Source organism: Malaclemys terrapin, chromosome 5 (genome assembly GCF_027887155.1).
Source record: "Malaclemys terrapin pileata isolate rMalTer1 chromosome 5, rMalTer1.hap1, whole genome shotgun sequence".
In the NCBI taxonomy this organism is placed as follows: domain Eukaryota; kingdom Metazoa; phylum Chordata; order Testudines; family Emydidae; genus Malaclemys; species Malaclemys terrapin.
Genome location: NC_071509.1, coordinates 82059526 through 82083745, shown reverse-complemented (window position 1 = coordinate 82083745; position 24220 = coordinate 82059526). Strand labels below are relative to the sequence as shown.

Genomic DNA, 24220 nt, shown 5'->3' with positions numbered 1-24220 from the left:
TGAAATCAGTGGGCAGCGGGAGGATTTGCTGTTATTTCCCCCTTTCTCTTCAGTCCAGTCCTCCTTTGGTCATGGGGATGCTACAAATCAGGGTTGTCCCTCCAGAGCACCTATAGGGTGCCGAGCGCCCTCCAATCCCCTTGGACCTGAGCCTAACGTTGGGGGCCATCAGCCCTTTGCAGAATCTGACCCAAGATGTCTCGTCTTCAGGTGCTCAGGTGCTCTGGCATTGGGAGAGCGTCTTCAGCCGCTAGGAAATGGTGCAGGAGGGTGAGGGTGTGTAGTGTGAAGTGCAGTAAGTGGGGGAAGCTGAACCCGAAGAAGAGATGGAGGAGGCGGCGCAGGTGTACAGGGGCAGCTGGCCTGGGCTAAAATTTGGCTCTTGCGCTAAACACCGAATAAGGATTTAAGAAGCGCCGGGGCCAGTTCTGCAATGCGCCGAGCACCTTCTCTGACTTCATTGGCAGACACGGGTCTTCAGCGCCTCAGGATTGTGTCGATCTTCTCTTTTCTGTGCAGAATCAAAGGCGAGAGGGAGGGATTTCTGGGACAAGGGATATTCGCATCTTCTCGGCAGCGATTCTGTTGGGATAAAATGATGGCAGGGTTCACGCTGCTTGTCTAGAAAGGAGAAGAAACCCGAGGAGATGGCAGTAGCGGACAAGTGAGCAAAAGAAAAGGGCCATGTTCGTCAGTTGTAATTGTGCGTACCAATCTGAATAAGAAAAGGGCCCCTCTCCATTTTCTCTGTTTGAATCTTTACTGTACCCCAGCAAGGGAGCCTCCCTCGCCGCCTGCTCTAGGGATGTCGATGCATTTAAGTGTAATCTGGTGATTTGGGCAGGCGGGTTTTATATTGTTCATTTTCTGTAACGTTCTTCATTCCGATTTCCCTCCTTATTTTCACTAAACCTGGGGATCCTTTATGCGGAGTAAACAATGTATTCTTTTCTGAAAATGCACTCCGAAACGTACCTATTGGTTTAGCTTTACCAACTGCGGTTGGCGATCGAACGGAGGGAAGCAAATGTTTGAAACATAAACCTTTAAAAAACACACACAGCATAACTCTGCATCCTTGAAATCGATGCTTCTGCCGTTTGGCTGGCTGGCTGAAAGTTTGTCTGCAGTTTATCCGAGAAGTTCCCACAAACTTCTTCTCAGTGCAGTTGCACCTAGAAATAGATCAATCCCTTAAAACCACTTCGATTAAAGCTGGTTTTTGCAGCAATGTTGTTTAGGGGGATGAACCAGCCACGAACCAAACAAACAAGCAAACGCCCCCCGCAATTAAATAACGTGAACATCGGCTCGAGCTATTTTCTCTTGTATACCGGGCAGATTTTGGAGCTGATCCGCGACGTGTCTAAACCTGCATTATATAATAACTTGGCTGGGACTCCCAAAAGAAACTCCCTAAAGCCTGATTCTTTCCATCCCCCACCACTCAGAGGTGCTGGGGCAAGGGCCAGCAGTGAATGGCTACGCAGGAGGTTACTGCTGGTTTGTCACTCGGTTTGCAGATTAGAGAGGTGAAAGTACTTTTCGTTTAGCACGGAAGCTGCTTGTTACTTCTGAGCAAGATCAGGCCAGTGGTTCAAAAGTAGGGAATGGCCCTTTAAAATAATAATAATTTCATGAAATCCACGTTTCGGTTCCAAGCCCATAGTTGTGAAGATGACCCCTTTGCTGAAATGTAGCCTCTTCCAAGGAGTGAAAAGGGGAGTAGCAGACTTTAGGATAGGCACCACACTGCGTGCTCTGCAGAAGCTTCTCCAATTTCTTATTCTCCTTTCTGCTGCACCCGGCTGTGAGGTGTCATTTACCAAATCACAGAGAACCATCAGAAAAATATTGATCGTCCAGGGCAAAAGCCCTGGGGAGGGGAAAGGAAAGACCAAAAAACGGACTAATCCTCAAATGATCCCTTGTCTTGCTCTCTCCTACTCGTCCTCCAATATGCCCGCTCTAAGGCGAGTTTTATAGAGTGGTTTCTTTTGGGTTTCAAACACTTGACCTTAGGGTAGAGACTTTTGTGGTAAGTGATTAATTAGATTAATTATATAAACGCTTCCAGAACGTTTGGGTTTCGGATCCATTCCGGAATGCCCGGTCTATGCTATGTCCCGTCCCCCCCGGCCACTGGTACAATGACTGAAAAGGGAAAATATTTATTTGCTCTAAGCCGGTCCTGCTTTGCCCACAAAAATGTGTCGAACCTTTTTATACATACACAGTTCCTGCCCGCTTCTCAGCAAGTGGCCAAGACATGCTAAATCAGTTTGTTTGCAGATGTTCAGGCAAACAAAACTTCAGGAAATTAGCTCATAAAATTTTCCCAGCCCTGCAATCTTCCATAGAAAGGGGGACAGTGTGAAAAGCTGGCCCTGCCCCTCCCCCTTTTGCTTCCCTCCCGCTTTCTTGCCTCATGTGTAATTGGACAGAGTTTCTTTCTCCAGACGGAACTAAAAGGTTGAATCGGGAGTGTTTGTGACATGAACAAAAGTCAATGGCACTGAGTCTGGGGGACAGTAGGACTGCAGGGGCTGGGAGAAAGGCTGTGGGGAGCTTGGCCGCCCTCCCTTCCTGGTCTCCAAGGCCCTGTCATTTTCCAGGTAAGATGAATGTCCTCCCATCAATCATCCCGCGCAGCCCCCAGGGAGAGCCGGGAATTTGCTGGGCTACTGAAACTTATTAGCCTCAGACTAGGCGGCTTTGTTGCCCTGACAGAGCTGCTCTTTTGTGGGCTTTGTTCCGGGGATTTATACATTTACATAATGGATTAGCGGGTAACAAGCCGCAGAGGCATGGCTCGCCACGTTTCCTCCGCTCTCTTAGCCGACCGATTTTAGCACAAGTTAATTTGTAAATATGAGTTCCACTCCCCTCCTCGCTTCGCTACCTGTTGTCTTCCCAGATAAGCGGGCACTTATCGATCGATGTACATGCAAATAGTTTTGTAAAGGAATCAAGTGCACGATCACTTGTCATTGTCACTACAATTTCCTCTCCTTGTGCACTGCGCTGTGTAATAAACATTTATTGTGCCAGCTAATCCTTTGAACTTTGAGGAACTCAGTGCGAGTGGAAAGAGCTTTGTTTAGGAGGAGGAAACAAATTGGCATTGTCGTTCGTCACGAAGTATGACAAACAGGGGGAACTGTAAGTTGTAATTTAGTGTGCTTCTATCCCGGCCAGTTAATCCTTTAGCGAATACATCTATCAGGGGACATTTTAACTCCAAGGAGGCTGTAGCCACTCACAACATCAAAAATGAGTGCTAGTGTTTGAGGTCAGATATCTTGCTCACGTGCATATTTATAACTACATATAGTCCAAGCAGACAACTGCCCGTAGGAGCTCTTAGGCATTGTAATGTTGAATGCGGTGTTTGCTACAATGACGAACGGATGGTCCTGGTATAGAATAGAGTCCGGTACATTAAAATGCATTTGATAGCTGATGCTCGTTTTAAAGAGATTAAAAGGAATTGCAAAGAAAACAGAACACACGAATGCAAGTGGTAGTTGGAGAGATCCAAATGCAACGGGAGAAATTCTCGGGGAGTCTTCTGGCCTTTCTATTCTACAGGCCCAACTAGATGATAATGTTCTATTTTAACGCCGTGAAAACTTGAAAAAAAAATTTGAACGCGGGAGAAAACGCAACTTTTTATCTTGGAAGCAGTTTGCGTTACTTTGAAGTCCCCACTTACAGACTGTAGCTGTACACAGTTTACACCCATAACGAAATCAATGGCACTTGTGTCAGTCATAACTTCCCTCAACGGCCATTCAGTTTATTCCATCGTTTCCCTCTCTCAGCTTTGGTCACTGGGCAAGAAAAACCTGGGAGCGGAGTGGTAAATTGGTGCAAACGGACAAACTGTTCGCTTGCCCAGTTCCCTAGCCCCTCTCATCTCGAACATGCAATAGAGAAGCCAGTAGCTGCTCTGGGGAGGATCTCTACCTCCCAGAGGCTTTAACAGAGCAGCAGCATCAGGGCTGGCACAGGAGACTTTTTGTAGGCGCTGCTTCTGAATAAAGGTTTATTTCACTGCCGTTTGGAAGCCGCCCACTTCCCTCTCAACCAATCGGGGTTGTGCTTGCTTGTGGCCCCGCCACTCCCGCCCGCCAGGATAAAAAGGCAGGATGCAGGGGTGGGTGGCAGCATCCCGCAGCAGGAGGAAGACCAGGAAAAGCCCCCAGGTCCGCAGCATGAAGAACCCCATGTACGAAGTGGCCTCCCTGCTGCTGGAGAAGCTGCTCCTCCTGGCCAACCTCAAGCTGTGCAGCGTGGGCCCCGGCGCGGCGGAGGAAGAGGAGAAACACGCCAGCTACTACGACACCACCTACTTCAAGCGGGGCGACCTGCTGGAGGTGCACCGCACCCTCTTCGTCCACTTCGGCATCTACCTCGGGGACAACCGGGTGGCGCACCTGATGCCGGACATCCTGCCCGCCTTCACCGACGACCAGCGGCAGATCCAGCAGGTGGTGACCAACAAGAGGCTCATCCTGGGCGTCCTGGCCAGAATGGCCAGCATCCGGGTGGACGTGGTGGAGGACTTTGCCTACGGCGGCTCCATCCTGGTGAACCACATGGACGAGGCCTTCCCGAACAAGGCGCTGTGCGACGAGGAGGTGGCCCGCCGGGCGGAGAAGCTGGTGGGGGCCACGGCGTACAGCCTGCTGTGGAACAACTGCGAGCACTTCGTCACCTACTGCAGATACGGCTCCGCGGTCAGCTTCCAGACCGACAAGGTAAACCCCGCCCAGGGTCCCGGGGCCCCGCTCAGCCTGACGGCCTGCCTAGCTAGCAGGGTGCACCGGGGAGGGGACACACCCACCCAGGGTTGCCCTGCGGTGCTGGTCCTCTGCAAATCTCCGCTCTGTGTCTGGGGGTGGGGAGCAAAGCAGAGCAGATCTATTCGCTTTGGTGGCGGTCCCTCTTACCTTCTGATGTCCCGTGGAAACCCTAAACGGTAGGATGAGCTACCTCCTCCGGGTCAGGCACACCAGCTCTAGAATAACCTGGCGAAGGCAGTGCCCCCTGGCCTCCCACGCGGTCCCACCCGGCACGTGAGCCAAACACCTGCCCAGCTGGAGTGAGCGAGGACTCAGAGTCTTGGAAGACTGGTGGGTGGGGGGACTGGAGAGGAAAACTGCCCTTGCAGGAACCGCAGCGTTCTTGCTGTAACTTTAGCCTGTCGCTCCCCTGTGTGAAAGGAGAGCTCACTCGGCCTCTTTCCCCGAGCAAGAGCAGCATCAGTAGCTTAACGTGAGCCTTCTCGCCGGAGGGCTCTCTTCTCCTCCTCCTCCCCCTGGTTCTTTGGCTGCTATTCCAAAAGCTGCTTGCAAAAGGAGTTGTCTGAAGCCATCATTTGCCTGAGGTTTTGAATTTTGTCTACATACTTCTAGTCTAGTTTCCTCACACCCCAGAGCCTGAAAACTGGCAAGAGACAGTCTTAACACTTCAAATCTCCCACGAGGTCAAATGACCTGACATCCTGCAATGGACCATTAACGCTGAAAGGGATTTTGGTCCTTGACTGCTAATGGTTTGCTAGACTCAGCATGAAAGGGATCTTTCCACGCAGAGGGCCCAAAATGTGTAAATACAGGTAGAAGTTACAAACTCACCCCGCTGTAGATCATTTCCGCCTGCCCCCAAAGGGAACCTCCTCCGTTTCAAACCCAATTAGAATGCTTGGAAACGGGTTAAAACCCAGGGCTGTCTGGTTCCAAGCATTGTTATTGCTGCAAATCAAGCCCCCCTCCACCTTAAATGCTAACTTAGTGGAAGAAACACAGACTCTTGTAATATATTTATAAGTAAAATATTTAATCTGTGTGTATTAGCAATGGAGCACTTTCCATCAGTGAAAGCTTTGCCAGGTTTTACAGAAGCAGAACAGATTTTAATTGGCATTACTGTTTAGCACCTCCAGAATAATAGAGTTTTTGTGTGTGGCTTGAATAGTCCAACAAACAGCTTGGTGAGAGGCTAGGCTGTGTAAAATCTCGATCTGACTCAATCTTGACAATTCTTAAAAAAAAAAAAAAAAAAAAAAACTTGTTTTTTTTTCCAAGTGTGCTCCCTGAGAAGTAGGTCACTTGGTGCTGAGGCCTGGTTTCCGTAAGTAAGCAATCTTTTGAGCAGTCTAGTCAATACTCTCTCTGGTTCGAAGTTACCATATACTGGCACTGCAGCCACTCTGCAAAACACTGTTTCACTGTCTCTCCCTTCCCCACCCAACGCCAAGCAGGATCCTGGATATTTTATTCAGCAGGAGATCAAACAGAATTAATGGCATTTTAAAGGATTGCAAAGACTGACTCCAGGCACATTTCAGTCTGAAACCTGTAGTATGTGAAGGGGAGCGGGGAGTATCTCTATGAAAGCGTAATTTTCCAGTAGATGCTAACAGTCAGTTCTCCAAATTACAATCAGTTACAGGTTTTGCAAGTCATTAAAACAATTTCCAAGCTGCTTAGAAATAACTTAACTGGCAGCTAAATTTAACCTCTCCGCAGTGACTTCGATCTTCTAGAAAATAAAGCACGATTCATTAGACAACTAGTAATGAACTCTTAATATAGGCTTGGGGTCTTTAAGGACCCGATTCTGCATTCACTGCAGTCAGTAGTAAAGCTCCTACTGACTTCAATGGGGCAGGGGCAGTTTCTAAGGGGAATACATCCCTTTTCACTCACCCAGGCATCCCTTTCTAGCCCACAGGAGTTGAATCGCTGGTACAGAGCAGTCTTTGATGGTCTGCTTTCTCCTTGCCCTCTCCAATACCTATCAGTTTGGAATGACTTTCATGTTTAACTGTGAACCTTTCCCTCTGACTTTTGCAGTTCTGTGAAACAGTGAAGATGATTATTCGGGACCAGAGAAGTGTTCTTGCTTCAGCGCTCCTGGGATTAGCATCTATAGTCTGTCTGGGTTTGGCACCTTCCACCACCCTGCCCACTATCATTATTCCATTCTTTCTGTGGATGGCTGGTTAACAGCAGCACCAGCGCCTGTCAGTGCCTGTACATAGAATGTATAATATTGTATTTATAAAAGCACAAATTACTTATCAACAGTTGTGTAAAGAGAAAAAAATGTGACCTGTAACTTGTGTAGTATTTTAATCACATCTTTATCCAGAACACAATGTACAAGGAGTAGCTTACTGTGTAAGCCAAATAACCAGATTTCCTGAAAATCTCACAGAAGGTAAATTTTAACACACCTTCCAAGCCATGAAAAAGTGTGTGTGTGTGGGGGTGATATAGTTCTGCTCCCTGCTTTCAGTCATAAGTTAATCTAGTGAATGTATTTTATCTGGTATTTTTCTCTCTTAACTCTGTGTATCCAAGTGCCATATAAAATACTGAAGATTAGAGTTTCATCCTGAAAGTGGATGAGAGAGGCCATCTAAGTACCTAGGTAGAAATGATGGAAGATGAAAACAAGCTAATTTCACTTCCCTATATATGTATTTTTCATTCAAGGAAGTTACTATTTCTAAATCCACTTGTATTAAGCCTAGAAATATCTTTTAATGGGGAATAAAAGCAGCCTCAGGATTGTATTCTGCGTTGGTAAAAACTCCTAGTTAAATATTGTTTGCTGTACTACTGTGTGGCCAGATTGGTACTGCCCATTCAGTTCCTTTCTGAGAGGTGTTCACAAATCATATATCCATTTTAATTGCACAAACACTTTATACCATCCTGAACAGTGTTTTGCCTGGGTTTGGTTGCAAGGAAAGCCTGCAGTTCCTCAGAATTTTCCTTGCTAATAAGTGTCAGTGCAGCCAATATAATTCAATACAGGGGGTTTCAGAAGATATGGAACAAAGCAATTTGGTTGGTGAAAACTAGTAACATGCAAACCAATAAGAATTTTCCTATGTTCCAGGGGAGAAGGAAAGGGGCCTTTTTTCTCTTTTCTCTTCCCTCAGTAATGGGACCAGTGTGGGTGCCATAAAGTATCATGAGACTCTGTGGCAGATATTACAATCAAGCTACTGTAATTTAACAACTAAACATACCATATACCCCTTAAAAATTATGTCTTTCATATACTGAATGTGTGAATATTTACCTACAAGCCAGCAACTTTTTGAAGAGCATGTGATATATGGTTCAAGGGCTTTTTGGAAAATATTACTATTCTTAACTCAGGCTGATACTTTTTTAATCTCAGACCTCTAAGGATTCTTTCCTTCAAAATCCAAACCTATCTATTCACTCATTTTGAGTGACTATTCTATTTTTATTATTATTTATCTACAATGTTTATTGCTGTTTGTAAACATGCCTTTTCTGTGTACTTAGGCATTTAAGCATTATTCTGCCTCTCCTTTTAAATCTAAAGCATGCATAATCTCCAAACCTTGGCTCTCTTCACAGTGAAAGCTCAATATACGACAGTCAATTAAGGACAATATTAAATAACAAAAAATGCCTCCTTTACTACCATTTCTACAATAAGATTTGCTTTATCTTTATTTAAGAAACAAAAAACCCAACTGTTTGAAGTGTGGTATCTTGAATTAAGTGTCTGTTCTGTTGCTAATAGCAATGTCTCGTTTTGGCTACGCCGCTACAACTGACTGAAAATGTAAAGACCAAAGATGAAATCCTAATCTTATTGAAGTCAATTTCAAAACTCTCACTTATTTCAATTGAGATAGGATTTCACCCCAGACTTCAATACTAATACAGAATTGTATTTAAAATAAATTATATGTTCAGCTTGCAGTCATGCTCCAAAGCAGCTGGATTTAAACTACCACTAAATTGTTATAAACAACTTACATTCTTTTTAAGAGAGTCCTAAGGTGCCAACCTACAGCAATTTTTTAAATTAATGTGAAATGCTATTCCATCAAGTATGTATCATAACTTCTAAACAAATTCTATTGTATATTTTATTTACTGTACATAAGGTCAGCACTGCATAATTATATAAATATAATTCATTTGTATATGTTTACTTGTGTTCTGAAATCGATGAGCATAATGGAATAGCACTTCCCTAACAATGTTTATCCCAATAGGATACTGAGCAATCCATTGAGACATATATGGTATCTAATTACATTATATGTCCGCTCCTCCCTTTTACTTGGGATTTGTAAGAATTCCGGTAATTCTCATGAGTCAGTTACAGAATAAACAATGGGTCCATGACCAATAAGCTAATCATTGTTAGGCTTGTTATGAGGTGAGTGTACTCACAGTAGCTGTAATATCAAAGGACTGATGTTGCCTCTTCACTAATGGGGATGGGACAACCAGGGATATTTGGGGCAAGAAGACAGGACAGGCAAGATGTGATTTGTCTGAAAACTTTATTAGATGACACAGGGCACCTGGAACAGACACTGGGTTATTGTTCAGTCACATCTAGTAAGTGGAAATTGCTCAATAAAAAAGTATCTTTAAGGAATACTTAAGACATGCTTAGACTAAGCCTTTTAAACCTGTGATACACTTGCTGTATTTTTTTGTCAGAGCTGATTCACAGGAGGACTTCAGTTATGCATTTAGGAGTTTTCATACAGTCTCCAATTCAGCAAAGTCCTATTAAATTAATAATATGCTAATTTGCTTTGCTAAATTGGGGCCATAGACTGAGCAGATCTAACACCGGTGTGAATTCTCTTGTTCATCCCCTTGGATTGTTTGCTCTGAAGTCTCAAACTTTAAATTTCAACACCAACTATTTTTCTAATGACTATTTTTGCTAATATAATAATCTATTTAGGGATTATGAATAGAGTTTGCCTTTCAGGCCTACGCTCAAATATGAATTTTAAAGGACAAAACACAGGGCAGTATCGTCATTGAGATTTTGCATGTGTTGTCAGTGCAGGATTGGCACAATATATTGGTAACTATGAACGGTGGAGGATGGAGTAGATAGGGAGTGGAAATACAGAAGTTGCATTTCATTTTAGTTGGTCCTTTGTATGATTGCTTTTGAGGGTGGTGGATCTTCTTTAAGAATGTTAATGTGCAATGCGGGGACCGAAAAGGACATGAGTCTTGTGTTGCTGGGACCTGTTAGTAGTAAAGACGTCAGGTTAAAAGCACACATTTCATTATTACCTTACAAAGGTAAACAAAACAAAACAAAAAGATATAAGGGGACAATGCCAGGATAGAAAAATATTTAAAAAAACCTTAGATTATTAAAATTCAAGTTCTAATGTTTTAATCACTTGATGCTATATTTACTTTTGTATTTTAGCTTGATGAATGAAAATAGTCAGTTTCAATTTGTGTACAGTTAGTTTCTTTCAAGTCCTTATGCACTAACACTCTGTTACAATGTGTAGGTTGTAAAACTGCTAGGGAAAGTGTGTGTGTAAGTAAGATACCATTGAGATTTAAAGGGGGAGAAATCATGGCAAGATTTGTCAGTATTAGGTTTTGAGGAAAAAATGAAACTACATTTTTGGCGACATATGACCTGACAGCATCTCCTGCGGGATTCAGAAAGAAAGCTATAGAAGCAAGACATATTCTCTGTTATGGCAACCGTAGGTCTGGTTTGTCCATATTGTGTGTGTATGTGTTATGTAATTAAATCAAAGGGTCTCACAACACAGTATGATGATATAGTGTTGTCTGAGAATGCTTCCTATGTTAGGAAATCAGTGGTTAGTATGCTCTGACTTTATATTTGAATATTAAATGGAAGTGACCAGATAACAAATGGCTCCTGGAGGTGCAAACTGCTCAAGCTCTGTAATACGTTAGGCCCCAATCCTACAAACACAAACATATGCTTAAATTTACTACCTGAGTAGTCGCATTGATTTCAAGTAAGTGTGTGTTTGCAGGAAAGAGGTCTTACATTGTAATACTGTGATTCATTCAGCAAGGGTGTATGTGATGTACCTATTTTTGTAGTGATCTTGCATGACCTTATGCTGTTGAAATAAACTGCCAACTCAAATCTTATTATTAAAATAAAAAAGTTTACTTTGTTTAAACATCTGGGGTCAGATTCTCAATTAGTGTAACTTGGCAAAGCTCTATTGACTTCAGTACCAAATTATGCCAGTTTACATCAGCTGGAAATCCGGTGAGCTTGTGTTTTGAAAATGTCATAGTTTGACCACAATTCAAATGAGGTTTAAGTTGAGCTTTTTATATTAAATAATTAACATATTACTATCAGTCACTTTATAGTCAAATTTAAACCTGTAGTTGCTACCTTACTTCACCAATGTCAATGTAAGATTAGTGTATTATTTGCATAGGGACTTCCTGATCGGACCTACTATATTCATCACTTTATACCAGAATCCATTCTGCAGAGAATGAGGTTCTGTATCCTTTTTGCCTGTTGTTGCTAAGGCTATTGGTAAGAAATGTGGGCTAACTCCTGTTCCTGATGCTTAGTAAGGGGCAGAGAGAGAGAGGTTAGAGCATAGAGACAGGGAACATGGGCACTATTTCTGTCTCTTGCTATGTGATCTTGGACAAGTCATTTATCATCTGTGCCTCATTTTTCCCTACCCATAGAACTAAGATAATACATACCCTTCCTTACAGAGGTGTTGTGAGGCTTGGTTAGTTAATATGTGTATAGTGTTTTTAGATCCTTGGATGAAATATGCTATGTAAGTACTATTAATATTAATCTCTACCAAAAGCAAAATGTTCATGTTAGCAGGGGCGCTGGAACAATTTGTACAGTGGGGGTGCTGAGAGCCATTGAACCCAACTGTAAACCCTGCATATGATGGAAACGCCTTCAAGCCAGGGGGTGATGCAGCACACCCCTCCTCCCTGCACCCTTAGTTCCAGACCCTCTGCCTGTTAGTGGCATCACAATTACTCTCTCCGGAAATCACTGTGATGCCATAGGCTATGTCTACAGTATGAACTCAGGCCAGCAGATTTAGACTTATGTTAGCTCAAGTATAAATAGTAGTGTAGCCATGGTCAGTACTTTGTGGGTAAGTACTCAGCATGGCGGAGACATGTCACTGCTGCCCATACGACCGTGGCTACACTGCTATTTATTCTCATGTGAGCATGTGTACACGAGCTGGTAATCATACCCCTACCTCACAGTGTAGACATAGGCATAGAAGAATAGAACCTTAAGTGTGGAATAAGCAGCAGGAACAGATGAATGTTTTTGTCCTGCTTTTCAAATAAACTTTTTACTAATAGTAGAAAACAGGATGACAAATATAGGTAATAGAATAATCATAGTGGGAGGGGGAAGGAGGATCAAAGCTCAAATGCAGCTTGCTTCTCCATTGTATCTCAATCTAAATTTTTACCTGCTTAATCATAACCACCTATTCTCCCGTTAAATACTCACAGTGGCTCAGAGTATTAGTAAACACCTAATGTTAACCCCTTCAGCATTGATGATGGTAATAACCACTTTTGGTTTGGATGCTAAAACAATTCTTATCTCTCACCTCCCCTAATGCTCACCTGTACTTCACATGAGGTTCCAAAAATCTTTGAAATAATACTATAAATTAATATATATAAATATAGAAAAAATATATAAATACAAAATATTCAGTAAAGTTTCATATAATTGGGCCATTATGAAGCTGCAGACTTCATACATTTCTGGCCACAACACCACAAACGTTTTAGGCCCAAATTTTTCAAGGTATTTAGGTATTGCTGCACTCAGTATTGCAATGCCTAACTGATTTAGGAGCCTCATTTTCAAAAGAATTTGGGCACTTAGAAGTCTAAGTCCCATCTACTGTCTATGGGACTTAGACTAAGTGCCTAAATCCCCTTTGAAAATGAGATGTAGCCTCCTAAATAGGTTAGACATTGCAGTGTTGGCATCACTGAAACTTGGTGGGATAATACACATGATTGGAATGTTGGTGCGGATGGGTACAGCTTGCTCAGGAAGGATAGACAGGGGAAAAAGGGAGGAGGTGTTGCCTTATATATTAAAAATGTACACACTTGGACTGAGGTAGAGATGGACATAGGAGACGGAAGTGTTGAGAGTCTCTGGGTTAGGCTTAAAGGGGCAAAAAACAAGGGAGATGTCATGCTAGGCGTCTACTACAGGCCACCTAACCAGGTGGAAGAGGTGGATGAGGCTTTTTTCAAGCAACTAACAAAATCATCCAAAGCCCAAGATTTGGTGGTGATGGGGGACTTCAACTATCCGGATATATGTTGGGAAAATAACACAGCGGGGAACAGACTATCCAACAAATTCTTGGACTGCATTGGAGACAACTTTTTATTTCAGAAGGTTGAAAAAGCTACTAGGGGGGAAGCTGTTCTAGACTTGATTTTAACAAATAGGGAGGAACTCGTTGAGAATGTGAAAGTAGAAGGCAGCCTGGGTGAAAGTGATCATGAAATCATAGAGTTTGCAATTCTAAGGAAGGGTAGAAGGGAGAACAGCAAAATAGAGACAATGGATTTCAGGAAGGCAGATTTGGGGAAGCTCAGAGAGCTGATAGGTAAGGTCCCATGGGAATCAAGACTGAGGGGAAAAACAACTGAGGAGAGTTGGCAGTTTTTCAAAGGGACACTATTAAGGGCCCAAAAGCAAGCTATTCCGCTGGTTAGGAAAGATAGAAAATGTGGCAAAAGACCACCTTGGCTTAACCACGAGATCTTGCATGATCTAAAAAATAAAAAGGAGTCATATAAAAAATGGAAACTAGGACAGATTACAAAGGATGAATATAGGCAAACAACACAGGAATGCAGGGGCAAGATTAGAAAGGCAAAGGCACAAAATGAGCTCAAACTAGCTACGGGAATAAAAGGAAACAAGAAGACTTTATCAATACATTAGAAGCAAGAGGAAGACCAAAGACAGGGTAGGCCCACTGCTTAGTGAAGAGGGAGAAACAGTAACAGGAAACTTGGAAATGGCAGAGATGCTTAATGACTTCTTTGTTTCGGTCTTCACCGAGAAGTCTGAAGGAATGCCTAACATAGTGAATGCTAATGGGAAGGGGGTAGGTTTAGCGGATAAAATAAAAAAAGAACAAGTTAAACATCACTTAGAAAAGTTAGATGCCTGCAAGTCACCCGGGCCTGATGAAATGCATCCTAGAATACTCAAGGAGCTAATAGAGGAGGTATCTGAGCCTCTAGCTATTATCTTTGGAAAGTCATGGGAGACGGGAGAGATTCCAGAAGACTGGAAAAGGGCAAATATAGTGCCCATCTATAAAAAGGGAAATAAAAACAACCCAGGTAACTACAGACCAGTTAGTTTAACTTCTGTGCCAGGGAAGATAATGGAGCAAGTAATTAAGGAAATCATCTGCCAACACTTGGAAGGTGGTAAGGTGATAGGGAATAGCCAGCATGGATTTGTGAAGAACAAATCATGTCAAACCAATCTGATAGCTTTCTTTGATAGGATAACGAGCCTTGTGGATAAGGGTGAAGCGGTGGATGTGGTATACCTAGACTTTAGTAAGGCATTTGATACGGTCTCGCATGATATTCTTATTGATAAACTAGGCAAATACAAATTAGATGGGGCTACTATAAGGTGGGTGCATAACTGGCTGGATAATCGTACTCAGAGAGTTGTTATTAATGGTTCCCAATCCTGCTGGAAAGGCGTAACGAGTGGGGTACCGCAGGGGTCTGTTTTGGGACCGGCTCTGTTCAATATCTTCATCAACGACTTAGATATTGGCATAGAAAGTACGCTTATTAAGTTTGCGGATGATACCAAACTGGGAGGGATTGCAACTACTTTGGAGGACAGGGTCATAATTCAAAATGATCTGGACAAATTGGAGAAATGGTCTGAGTTAAACAGGATGAAGTTTAACAAAGACAAATGCAAAGTGCTCCACTTAGGAAGGAAAAATCAATTTCACACATACAGAATGGGAAAAGACTGTCTAGGAAGGAGTACGGCAGAAAGGGATCTAGGGGTTATAGTGGACCACAAGCTAAATATGAGTCAACAGTGTGATGCTGTTGCAAAAAAAGCAAACATGATTCTGGGATGCATTAACAGGTGTGTTGTGAGTAAGACACGAGAAGTCATTCTTCCGCTCTACTCTGCTCTGGTTAGGCCTCAGCTGGAGTATTGTGTCCAGTTCTGGGCGCCGCATTTTAAAAAAGATGTGGAGAAACTGGAAAGGGTCCAAAGAAGAGCAACAAGAATGATTAAAGGTCTTGAGAACATGACCTATGAAGGAAGGCTGAAAGAATTGGGTTTGTTTAGTTTGGAAAAGAGAAGACTGAGAGGGGACATGATAGCAGTTTTCAGGTATATAAAAGGGTGTCATAAGGAGGAGGGAGAGAACTTGTTCACCTTAGCCTCTAAGGATAGAACCAGAAACAATGGGTTTAAACTGCAGCAAGGGAGGTCTAGATTGGACATTAGGAAAAAGTTCCTAACTGTCAGAGTGGTTAAACACTGGAACAAATTGCCTAGGGAGGTTGTGGAATCTCCGTCTCTGGAGATATTTAAGAGTAGGTTAGATAAATGTCTATTAGGGATGGTCTAGGCAGTATTTGGTCCTGCCATGCGGGCAGGGGACTGGACTCGATGACCTCTCGAGGTCCCTTACAGTCCTATAATCTATGAATCTATGAATCCCAAGCACAGCACCACCTAAATACCTTTAAAAATCAAGGCTATAGTGCCAAAATCAATACATAAAGGTCTTCCAGATGTAGAGAAGTAGTATATATTCACCCAAGTACTAAAAACCAAAGTGACCCAAATTTGTGTTTCATACATGTAATAAACTTTGTTTTAAACCTATATATGATAGATAGTGGACACAGTGTTCAGAGCCAGAGCCAGAGCACAACGAAATAACATATTTTCTAAAATTGCCAAAATGGGGATTGCAAGGATCTACAATTTATCTTCTGCAGTACATGAATGCTCTTTAATCTATAATTCTTCATGAATCTAATCACTGTAAAAGGACCCATTCTTCTACAGTCATGTTCCTATGCAACTCTGACACATAATGTGCGTAACACAAACAGCTCTGTATAATCACATTTTTATGAGAGAACAAATGTCTACAGCACTTCAAATGCTCACATTGACTTTTGCTATTCTGAGTGTTGGAGTCTTTGCTGGATTCCGCCACATCCCAATTTTAACTCTGAAAGAAGTAACTCATCATGGAGATACTCTGGCAATTGTAGATACTCTCTAAAGATTCTCCAAATCATTAATTCAGAGCTGCATAACTATTCCCCTTTGGAGGCAATAAAGCTTAATTAATGGGGGCAGGAATCATCCACCTTCTTGGAGTTATGCTCCACAGATACGGAAGGAGAAAGCTATCAACATAAATTCACATTTTTCATTTTTTGAGGTACTTCTAACAGCACAATCAAGTATTTGGTCTCACATCTTTTAATATTAATGGGTTGTTCACAACACTTCTAACTGACTAAAGATCTCATAATTAAGGTAACTGAGAAGTTGCATGATGTCATTGTAGTCAGAGCTTGGAACAGAACACCCAGGTCTCTAGTTATGTTCAGGGCCAGCTCCAGCTTTTTTGCCGCCCCAAGCAGCAAGGAAAAAAAAAAAAAAAAGAAAGAAAACGATTGAGCTACTGCCGAAATGCCGCCGAGGAAGACAGGGCGTGAAGGATCCACCGCCGAATTGCCGCAGAAGACTGAAGTGGGCCGATTGAGTTGCCGCTGAAGTGCCGCCGTCACCGACCCGGACGTGCCGTCCCAACATGCCGCCCCTTTCGATTGGCCACCCGAGGCACCTGCTTCCTTCGCTGGTGCCTGGAGCCGGCCCTGGTTATGTTTACACTGCAGCTGGGAGCAAGTCTCCCAGGCAAGGCAAACAGACTCATGCAAGTGGGGCTCAAACTAGTGCAGTAAAAATAGCAGCAGTATGGATGTTGCAGCTGGGACTGCAGATCAGACTCTGAAGCCCACCCAACCCCCTAGGCTTGAGAACTTGAGCTGTAGCCCAAGCCACAGGATCCACACTGCTATTTTTGTGCTAGGCTAGCCTGAGTCTATCTACCTGGACTGGGAGGTTTGCTCCCAGCTGCAGTGTAGACATGCCCTAATTGGACAGAACCAAGATGCAGCCACTCAGCCACATTGGCTTTCATAATGTGTACCAAATCTATCAGTGTGGCTAGTCTATCTGCAACTACTATTCTAACCACTGTAGACCATTCTGCTCCTAAAGCCAGGAATGACTGATGCCCAGCATCTTAGTGTTGTCTCAAAACAGTTTTGTAAGCCATTGGCAAAAGTGTGTCATGCCTTTGCTCTCAGGGCTGCTCCACATAGAAAATAACAGCCTATATCTGCTACTATTTGTGCCTTTATCTCAAATGAAAGACGTACAGCTATAGTCTGGATCGAAAGGTTATAAGGCCTGACCCAGTTGTATTAATACAGGGAAAATCTGATTGTCTAATTAAAGACTGTTTCCTAGTGTATAATCACATGGAGGCAGAATTAAGGTTGCATAGACAACCTTAATTCTGGCAATTCCTAATTTTTGACTGCTTGGTTTTGCAATGTTCTTTTAATACACTTTTTAATGTTATATAATATAGGATCCCTCTTTAGTGTTGGATCCAGAAATAATGCACTTGTTGAAATGATTTTATTTAGATGTGGATTTGGATGTTATGTTAATTTTTTATTATTGTATTTTTATTGTTTGTATTTTGGCTAGTGGGAGCTGACTCTAAGTACAGTGTGAGGTATGTTTTCAGGATACTGAAAGTTTTTCATGTGTGTCTTCAGAGTGGAAGACCTTGCTTGAGTAAGCTCCATAAAGGTCAGAACTTGATTTAATAAACATTTCTTTCAAGAAAGCAAGCCTTGTTCTTGAAGGTATGAAATTAGCACTTATTGGTACTTCAGAGCAATGCTAAAAGCTATAGAGCCTTTCACTTTTACATCACTAGTTTGAATCCAGCCCATGTGAGAAGGGATCAAAAGATGTTCTCATCTACTAGATATCTGGTGCTTTATCATAAGAGATGTGTAGGGTGGGTCTTAGTTTGAGCTCCCACATCACAAACGCAACATCATAGTTTGCAATAATTGGCAGACTCTGCAAAGGGGCCAAGGACTGCATGAGTCATGGAGACTGAACTAACCTTGTTTACCCATGGAGACTGACCTACCTCTAGAGGAAGTCCTTCCTCTATCCCCCTGATAAAAGGTGAGGCATGCTGACAGGACACTGTGTGATAAATGGAGGATTTAATTCAGCAGAACTCACAACTCAACTCCTTCCACCACTGATGGTCAAATAGGCCAACTCTTTTACCCAGTACTAAATTCATACAATTTTTTACACTGAAGTTTGTGGTTATATGCAAATTATTTTCAATATGAAAAATTCTCATTACATAATTTGCATAAAATATCACAGAAGGAACTGCACAAAATGTCGAAGCAGAGACAAATATTTAATTGCTCTTTCTAATTTCTTGCTTGGAAAGTTGTGCTTCAGCTCCACCTCCTGGCTTCATGGTCCCTTTAGTAACCACCCTCTGCAGAGTCCTAAACAGGTGCTCCAGAGGATTTGCACAACCCAAAGAGTGGTTTGTAGACAAAACTAAAACAGCTGGGATATGTGGAAGCAGGGGACACCCAATCATCTGAGCTAGGACTCCACGAGCTATTTCCAATACAGGACTTAGGGCCAGCCCTGTTTTGCCATGAACCATAGAACTACCAGCCCAGGTCACATAGGCAAGTTTCCCTACTACAATCTGATGTTCTGCTGCTACTGTAACAGATTGGTTATGCAGTACTGCAAGGAATATACCCATTACTCCTACACTGAACCATGTGTGGCATTGCAGGGCACATTACACTATGGAGGCTGTTCCTGGAACTTCCATTCAGCACTGTGTAGTAATTCTCGGAAGGACATGCCTAGTACTTATGCATAAGAAAAAATATTTTAATAACTAATTATAACCAAAAGAGTAAGGGAATGTGGGGTCTGGGCACAATCAATGACAGGGGTAGCAGGAGAAAGACTATTCACACAAAATGGCATACAGCGTAAGAGAGGGGAAAAAGAACCAAGTATTACTAGAACCAAACAGACCTACTTCCCTATTGACCAAGTAGGTCAATATCCTACAAGTTTGTGGCCATATCATTCCCACAGTCTTTACATAAAACTTACACTGAATTAATTTGGAATTCTACACATGTAGTAAGTTAGGATATGTCCCTGACAAAGTCATGTAGACCAAAAGAAATGGAGGCAGCAGTAGCATTCTTCATACTATAAACTAGCTATTAGGAGCTAATAATCACAGGATCCAGCATCATTCTATTTTCCCCTTTTTATCCCACCTCCTGGCTTACTCCTAGTGGTAGTGCCTCTGCCACAGGATAGGTAAGCTAAGGGGCCATATGCCAGAACAAGAGGGGTGGTTCAGCTGCCAGGGAAGGTTCATAATTCAATTATTACTAATTTATTTAATAGGCAGACTTTAGATTGGGAATGAGGGCTATTCAAAAATTAGCCTGGAGGAAGCACAAGAACTTGTAGGTAATAATCTTGCTCTGCCAGTGAGATGAAACTCTCTGAATGTAGACCTTTTCTACCTGTAATTTCTATGATGGAACCCATAAATCCAATGGTATCAGAGTGCAGACATTGCTCAAGAAGCATGTCTCATATAGAATTATGAAATATTTTGGAATTAGTCTGAAGGATAAAGCTTCAGGACTTAAAGTTCTTATGGGCAAACTAAAAAATAACAGCTGTAGACAACTAATTAACTTCATCAGTAACTTTTTGAATTCAATTTGTCTATTTTTGGGATATTTGTGTTAGAATACAAGGTGTCTCCTTGACAGCCACTACTTGATCCTGCAACAAAGTCACAATTCTGTGTTTGTGACAACATGGTCTGTTGCCATGGGAAGGGTTAAGATGTCACAACTTCAGTATTATGACTTGACTGCATGATTAAGCAGGAAGAGAAGATGGGCTGTGAGGGAGACACTTGTTTAAACTCACACAAAAAAAAAACAACCTTTGATCATTAGAAAAAATAGCAAGGGGAAGATATTAAAACGATCCAAAGATTCATTTGATTAGTATGGTCAATCTAAAGCGTTCTCCTGTATGAAAGTCCCTCATTTACTCAGCAGATCCATACAGCTGAACTAAGTCTCTTCATTACTGAGCACACACAATAAGTGGTATGGGCTTCATGATTTTCCATTTATTTCAATGGGAACATTCTGTCATTGACGTCAGTGGGAGCAAGATCATATATGTATTTTTTTCCCTGGTCTCTGTTGCTAATCCTTACAGAAATCTTGTTGACATGTTCAGAGCTGCAATCACTATGAGCCTTGATTTAAATTACGACTCATAATTAATGTATAGATTTAGTAGCTTTATTTAAATGCATCCAGCTGGTGCTGATTTAGCACTCCCCAAATGTGCCAAGTCTTCTGTAAAATCTGAGATGCATGTTTTCTCTTTCCTTTGATTGTTCTGGAGTTCTGATCAGTAACAGCTGGAATTTCTTTGGATATTGCACACACATGTATAATTACATCCCATATCCACTTATGTTGAAGCTGGGTTTTTTAGTGCCTCTCTTCATGTCGAATAAGTTCCTTGAGTTTCTTTTGGACTCAACACTAATGTGCCAATTTGTCACTAAGAGAAAAATTAACAGTGGGGCTCAGTGGTCAATTAGGTTGTAATTCATGTAGTTGTGCAGCAGGAAACATGGTTGTATTTTACATGGGATGGAAAGACCTGTTGTATAGCCAGAAAGATATTCAGTTGAGTTTCATGACTTATTTAAATTTAAAATAAATAAATTAATGGAGATATCCTATCTCCTAGAACTGGAAGGGACCTTGAAGGTCATCAAATCCAACCCCCTGCCTTCACTAGCAGGACAAAGTACTGATTTTGCCCCAGATCCCTAAGTAAGTGGCCCCCTCAAGGATTAAACTCACAACCCTGGGTGTAGCAGGCCAATGCTCAAACAACTGAGCTATCCCTCCCCCTTCTTTCTTAGCACTCTGCTTCCTTTATTTCAAGGTGCAGTAACATGTCTTGAACTTTCTGTTTGCAGTTAATATATCTATGAATACATTTAATCCTTGCTAATCTTTCAGTGAAAGCTGGATTATATCCCAAACAGCTAATCAAAGTTCATGGCTCTAGGGATGTTCAAGTTGGAAGTAGAAATTGATGAAATCTGGTATTTTCTTTGATGAAATCTTGTTTGTTTACAAGGAATGTACAAAGTCCAGCTTCTCCGAACAGAGGAGGAACCAAGAATAAAAGAAGCAGTTTCTTAGCCTCAAGCCTCTTCAACTTGCAGACCCTAAAGATCTCTCTATAGCTTTTTCTAGGGTTACATTCTGCTCACAGGCCACTATTTGGTTTTCTTGATTTTTGCCTCTGCCTGTTCTTGTCTGTCCTAAGTTTCTGTGTGTTCTCCCCCCGCCCCCCACCCCATGTGTTTGACAGATAAGGAGAATCCAAAGTTGAGAAGTCTTATGGTCCCAAGGTATCTATAATTATGTGGTAAGTTTTGGGCTGATGTCAAGCAAAATTCACTGGTATTTTTGTTCTAACAAGATTAACTTGACTTTATGGTAGGCACCACCACAACATCCATTTTAAATTATCAGTGTTTCACTTGCAAAGAGCGAAGCTGAATACAGATTAAGTTGAACAAGTAGAACTTTATTAAATCCCTCTGCACTGCACTATGTGGCTGAGTTGCTTCCAGCCTAGCTCCCCGCATTCCTTATTCTACTGGTGTTCCATCAATAAGAGTCCTTTCAGGGCACATGGGTCTGCTGATTCCAGTTCCACTGATCATGACACAATCACTATATACTGTAAAACTTTTTTGTTATGGTATAAACTTTTTCTTGAGGGCCTTCATGTACCAGCTGAAATAAAATACTAAAGTACTAAACTACTAAGAAACAATAAGACCAGCTATCATTGATGGTGCAAAGGATAAGAAAGGTCTTCTACTCCCTCCTGCAGCTCACAATGTACCGAGGGACCCACCTGGGGCATGTTGTCCAGCAACCTTCCCTAGTCTCCTCTAAAGGGAGAACAGTTGCAAGAACTGGTTTGTGGGAGAGGAGCTTATAAGGCCTCTTGACATCATCATCATTCTCTCAACTCTAATTCTCTCCTATTTGTTGAATTGCTATTGATTATTGGTCCTCCTTCATCCCATTTCTCTTCTAGCATTGCAACACTTCAGCTGCCCAATTTCACTGCCCATTATATTTCTTACATTCCTTCTCTTTCCTACCCCCTCTTCCTCCTTCCCTTTGAAACTCCCTGCCCACAGATGCCCTCTTCTTTATTCATTTCCTTCTCGATTCAATCTCTTCTCTTCCACCACTTCAGCCTTGAATGTATCCCCCAAACCCTGAATTTTTGTAACAAATTATATAAACACAAACAGAGATGTAAAACCAACATGGAACTAACATGGTAGATGCTTGTTATCATGCTGATCATTATGCTTCTATGTTGTATCTCTTTTTTCTCCACTCTGTCTGATTTTGTCTTTTAGACTGTAAATTCTTTGGGGCAGGGACTATGTCTTCCTATATGGCACGGGAACCGGCTCACTTTTTTAAATGCTAGTTAAAGTTGCCAGTGCTCAGTCTATATCAGAGCTCCTATGCTTGGAGGAGCAGCTTTGGTGGTGGTAGAACAGTGACATTCCCCAAAAGTTGAGAGACAAGGTGGATGAGGTAATATTGTTTCTGTACTAACTTCTGTTGGTGAGAGAGACAAGCTTTCAAGATACTCTTCTTCAGCTCTGGGTTGCTTGAAAGCTTGTCTCTCTCACCAACAGAAGTTGGTCCAATAAAAAAAAAAAATTACCTCACCTGCCTTGTCTCTTTAATATCCTGAGACCAATCCAGCTACACCACCACTGGTCCCAAAAATCTCTATTGTAGATGTCAGCTGGAGAGATGCAAAATCAAGAGAAACTCTGGTGCTGATTACATTTTGCACTAAGGATTTGGACTGTTCCCATGTGCACTAGAGAAACATTTGCACAAGTCGCTGCAAACCAAAGCGCCCTAGTTTTGCACAGCCCTGTTTTTTTAAATAACATAATATCGCCACCTAGTGGCTAGCTAGGAAGTGACATTATCTACTGCAATAATATGGTATATGAAGCCATTATTATAATTGCAGCTTCCCCTCCTTATAATCTACCACTACCCACACAGCAAAACCCACAGTTCTTTCCATAACATAAATAAGGAACAATTAACTTTGGATCCTACTAATATAAAGTAAAAGAAAAGTAGACACGTGTTAAGGTGAAATTAACCACAAAAAAGTACTGAACATTGCAGTTTGTTTCATCTCTGTTGGATTCCTGACATAATTAAGGTTTGGAGCCATCACCCTTATTCATAACTGCATATAACATTTCTGATTTTAAAAAATAATTAGAAATAGAAATGAAAGCATTCTATGGCCATAAAGATGTGAAAGAATTGACAGAAAGTAGCTAAATAAAGTTGTTCTCTACCTCCCTAGTCCTTTAGGTCATCTTTCTCCTTTTCTTCCCTTCCATTTTTTGACTGTCATTTCTGTTTCATATTATCACCATTTTCCTTTTTTCTCCCCCATCCTCCCAATTCTTCCAGTCAGCTTCTTTACTTCCATGAGCTACCATCAGGAAACAATGATTTTTCTTATTGATTGTCTGAAGGCACTGCTTGGCCATAGGGGCAATAGATTTTGGAGGCAGATATACAAAGTGGCAATAACCAATAGGTGCTGTAATCCACAGGCTAATATACAAGGTAGTAGGTATCTACTATGCTGATACGAATTTGAACTCTGCAGCGTGGGAAATAAAACAAACACTTACTAAAAGTTTTATACATCTGTTCATGTATGGTTTTCTTTTTAAAATCCTTCTTGCCGCTGAAATAAAAAAAGTTATGGGACAAATTCTGCCGTCAGGTGTATTGGCATAAATATGGAGTAATTACATTTACTTCACTGAAATTACTCTGAACTGATGCTTGTGTAACTAAGTGCAGAATTTTCCCCAAGATCTATGTTTAACATTTACTGTACATATACATGTGCAAATTCAGATTCTACTGACCCATTCTTCACAGATGTATTCCTCGCTCTAAGAACAGGTAATCACATCAAAAGAGGAAGAAAGTGCTATAAAATGTTTTCTTCTGAC

The 24220-nt window shown here is 41.9% G+C and overlaps 1 protein-coding gene across 1 annotated transcript; it reads left to right on the top strand.

Moving 5' to 3' along the window:
* Nucleotides 1-4166: 4166 nt before the first annotated feature.
* On the top strand, nt 4167-7026 carry LRAT (lecithin retinol acyltransferase). Its single transcript, XM_054029312.1, has 2 exons — nt 4167-4763; nt 6864-7026. Exons 1-2 carry the CDS (start codon nt 4218-4220, stop codon nt 7014-7016), a joined length of 699 nt encoding a protein of 232 aa, XP_053885287.1. The 5' UTR covers nt 4167-4217; the 3' UTR covers nt 7017-7026.
* Nucleotides 7027-24220: the final 17194 nt, after the last annotated feature.

What these genes read in the sequence shown, in the direction of transcription:
- LRAT (XM_054029312.1), top strand. Translation starts at nt 4,218, where the DNA reads ATGAAGAACCCCATGTACGAAGTGGCCTCCCTGCTGCTGGAGAAGCTG. An exon ending in TCAGCTTCCAGACCGACAAG is followed by an intron (nt 4,764 to 6,863) that starts GTAAACCCCGCC and finishes TGACTTTTGCAG; the next exon opens with TTCTGTGAAACAGTGAAGAT.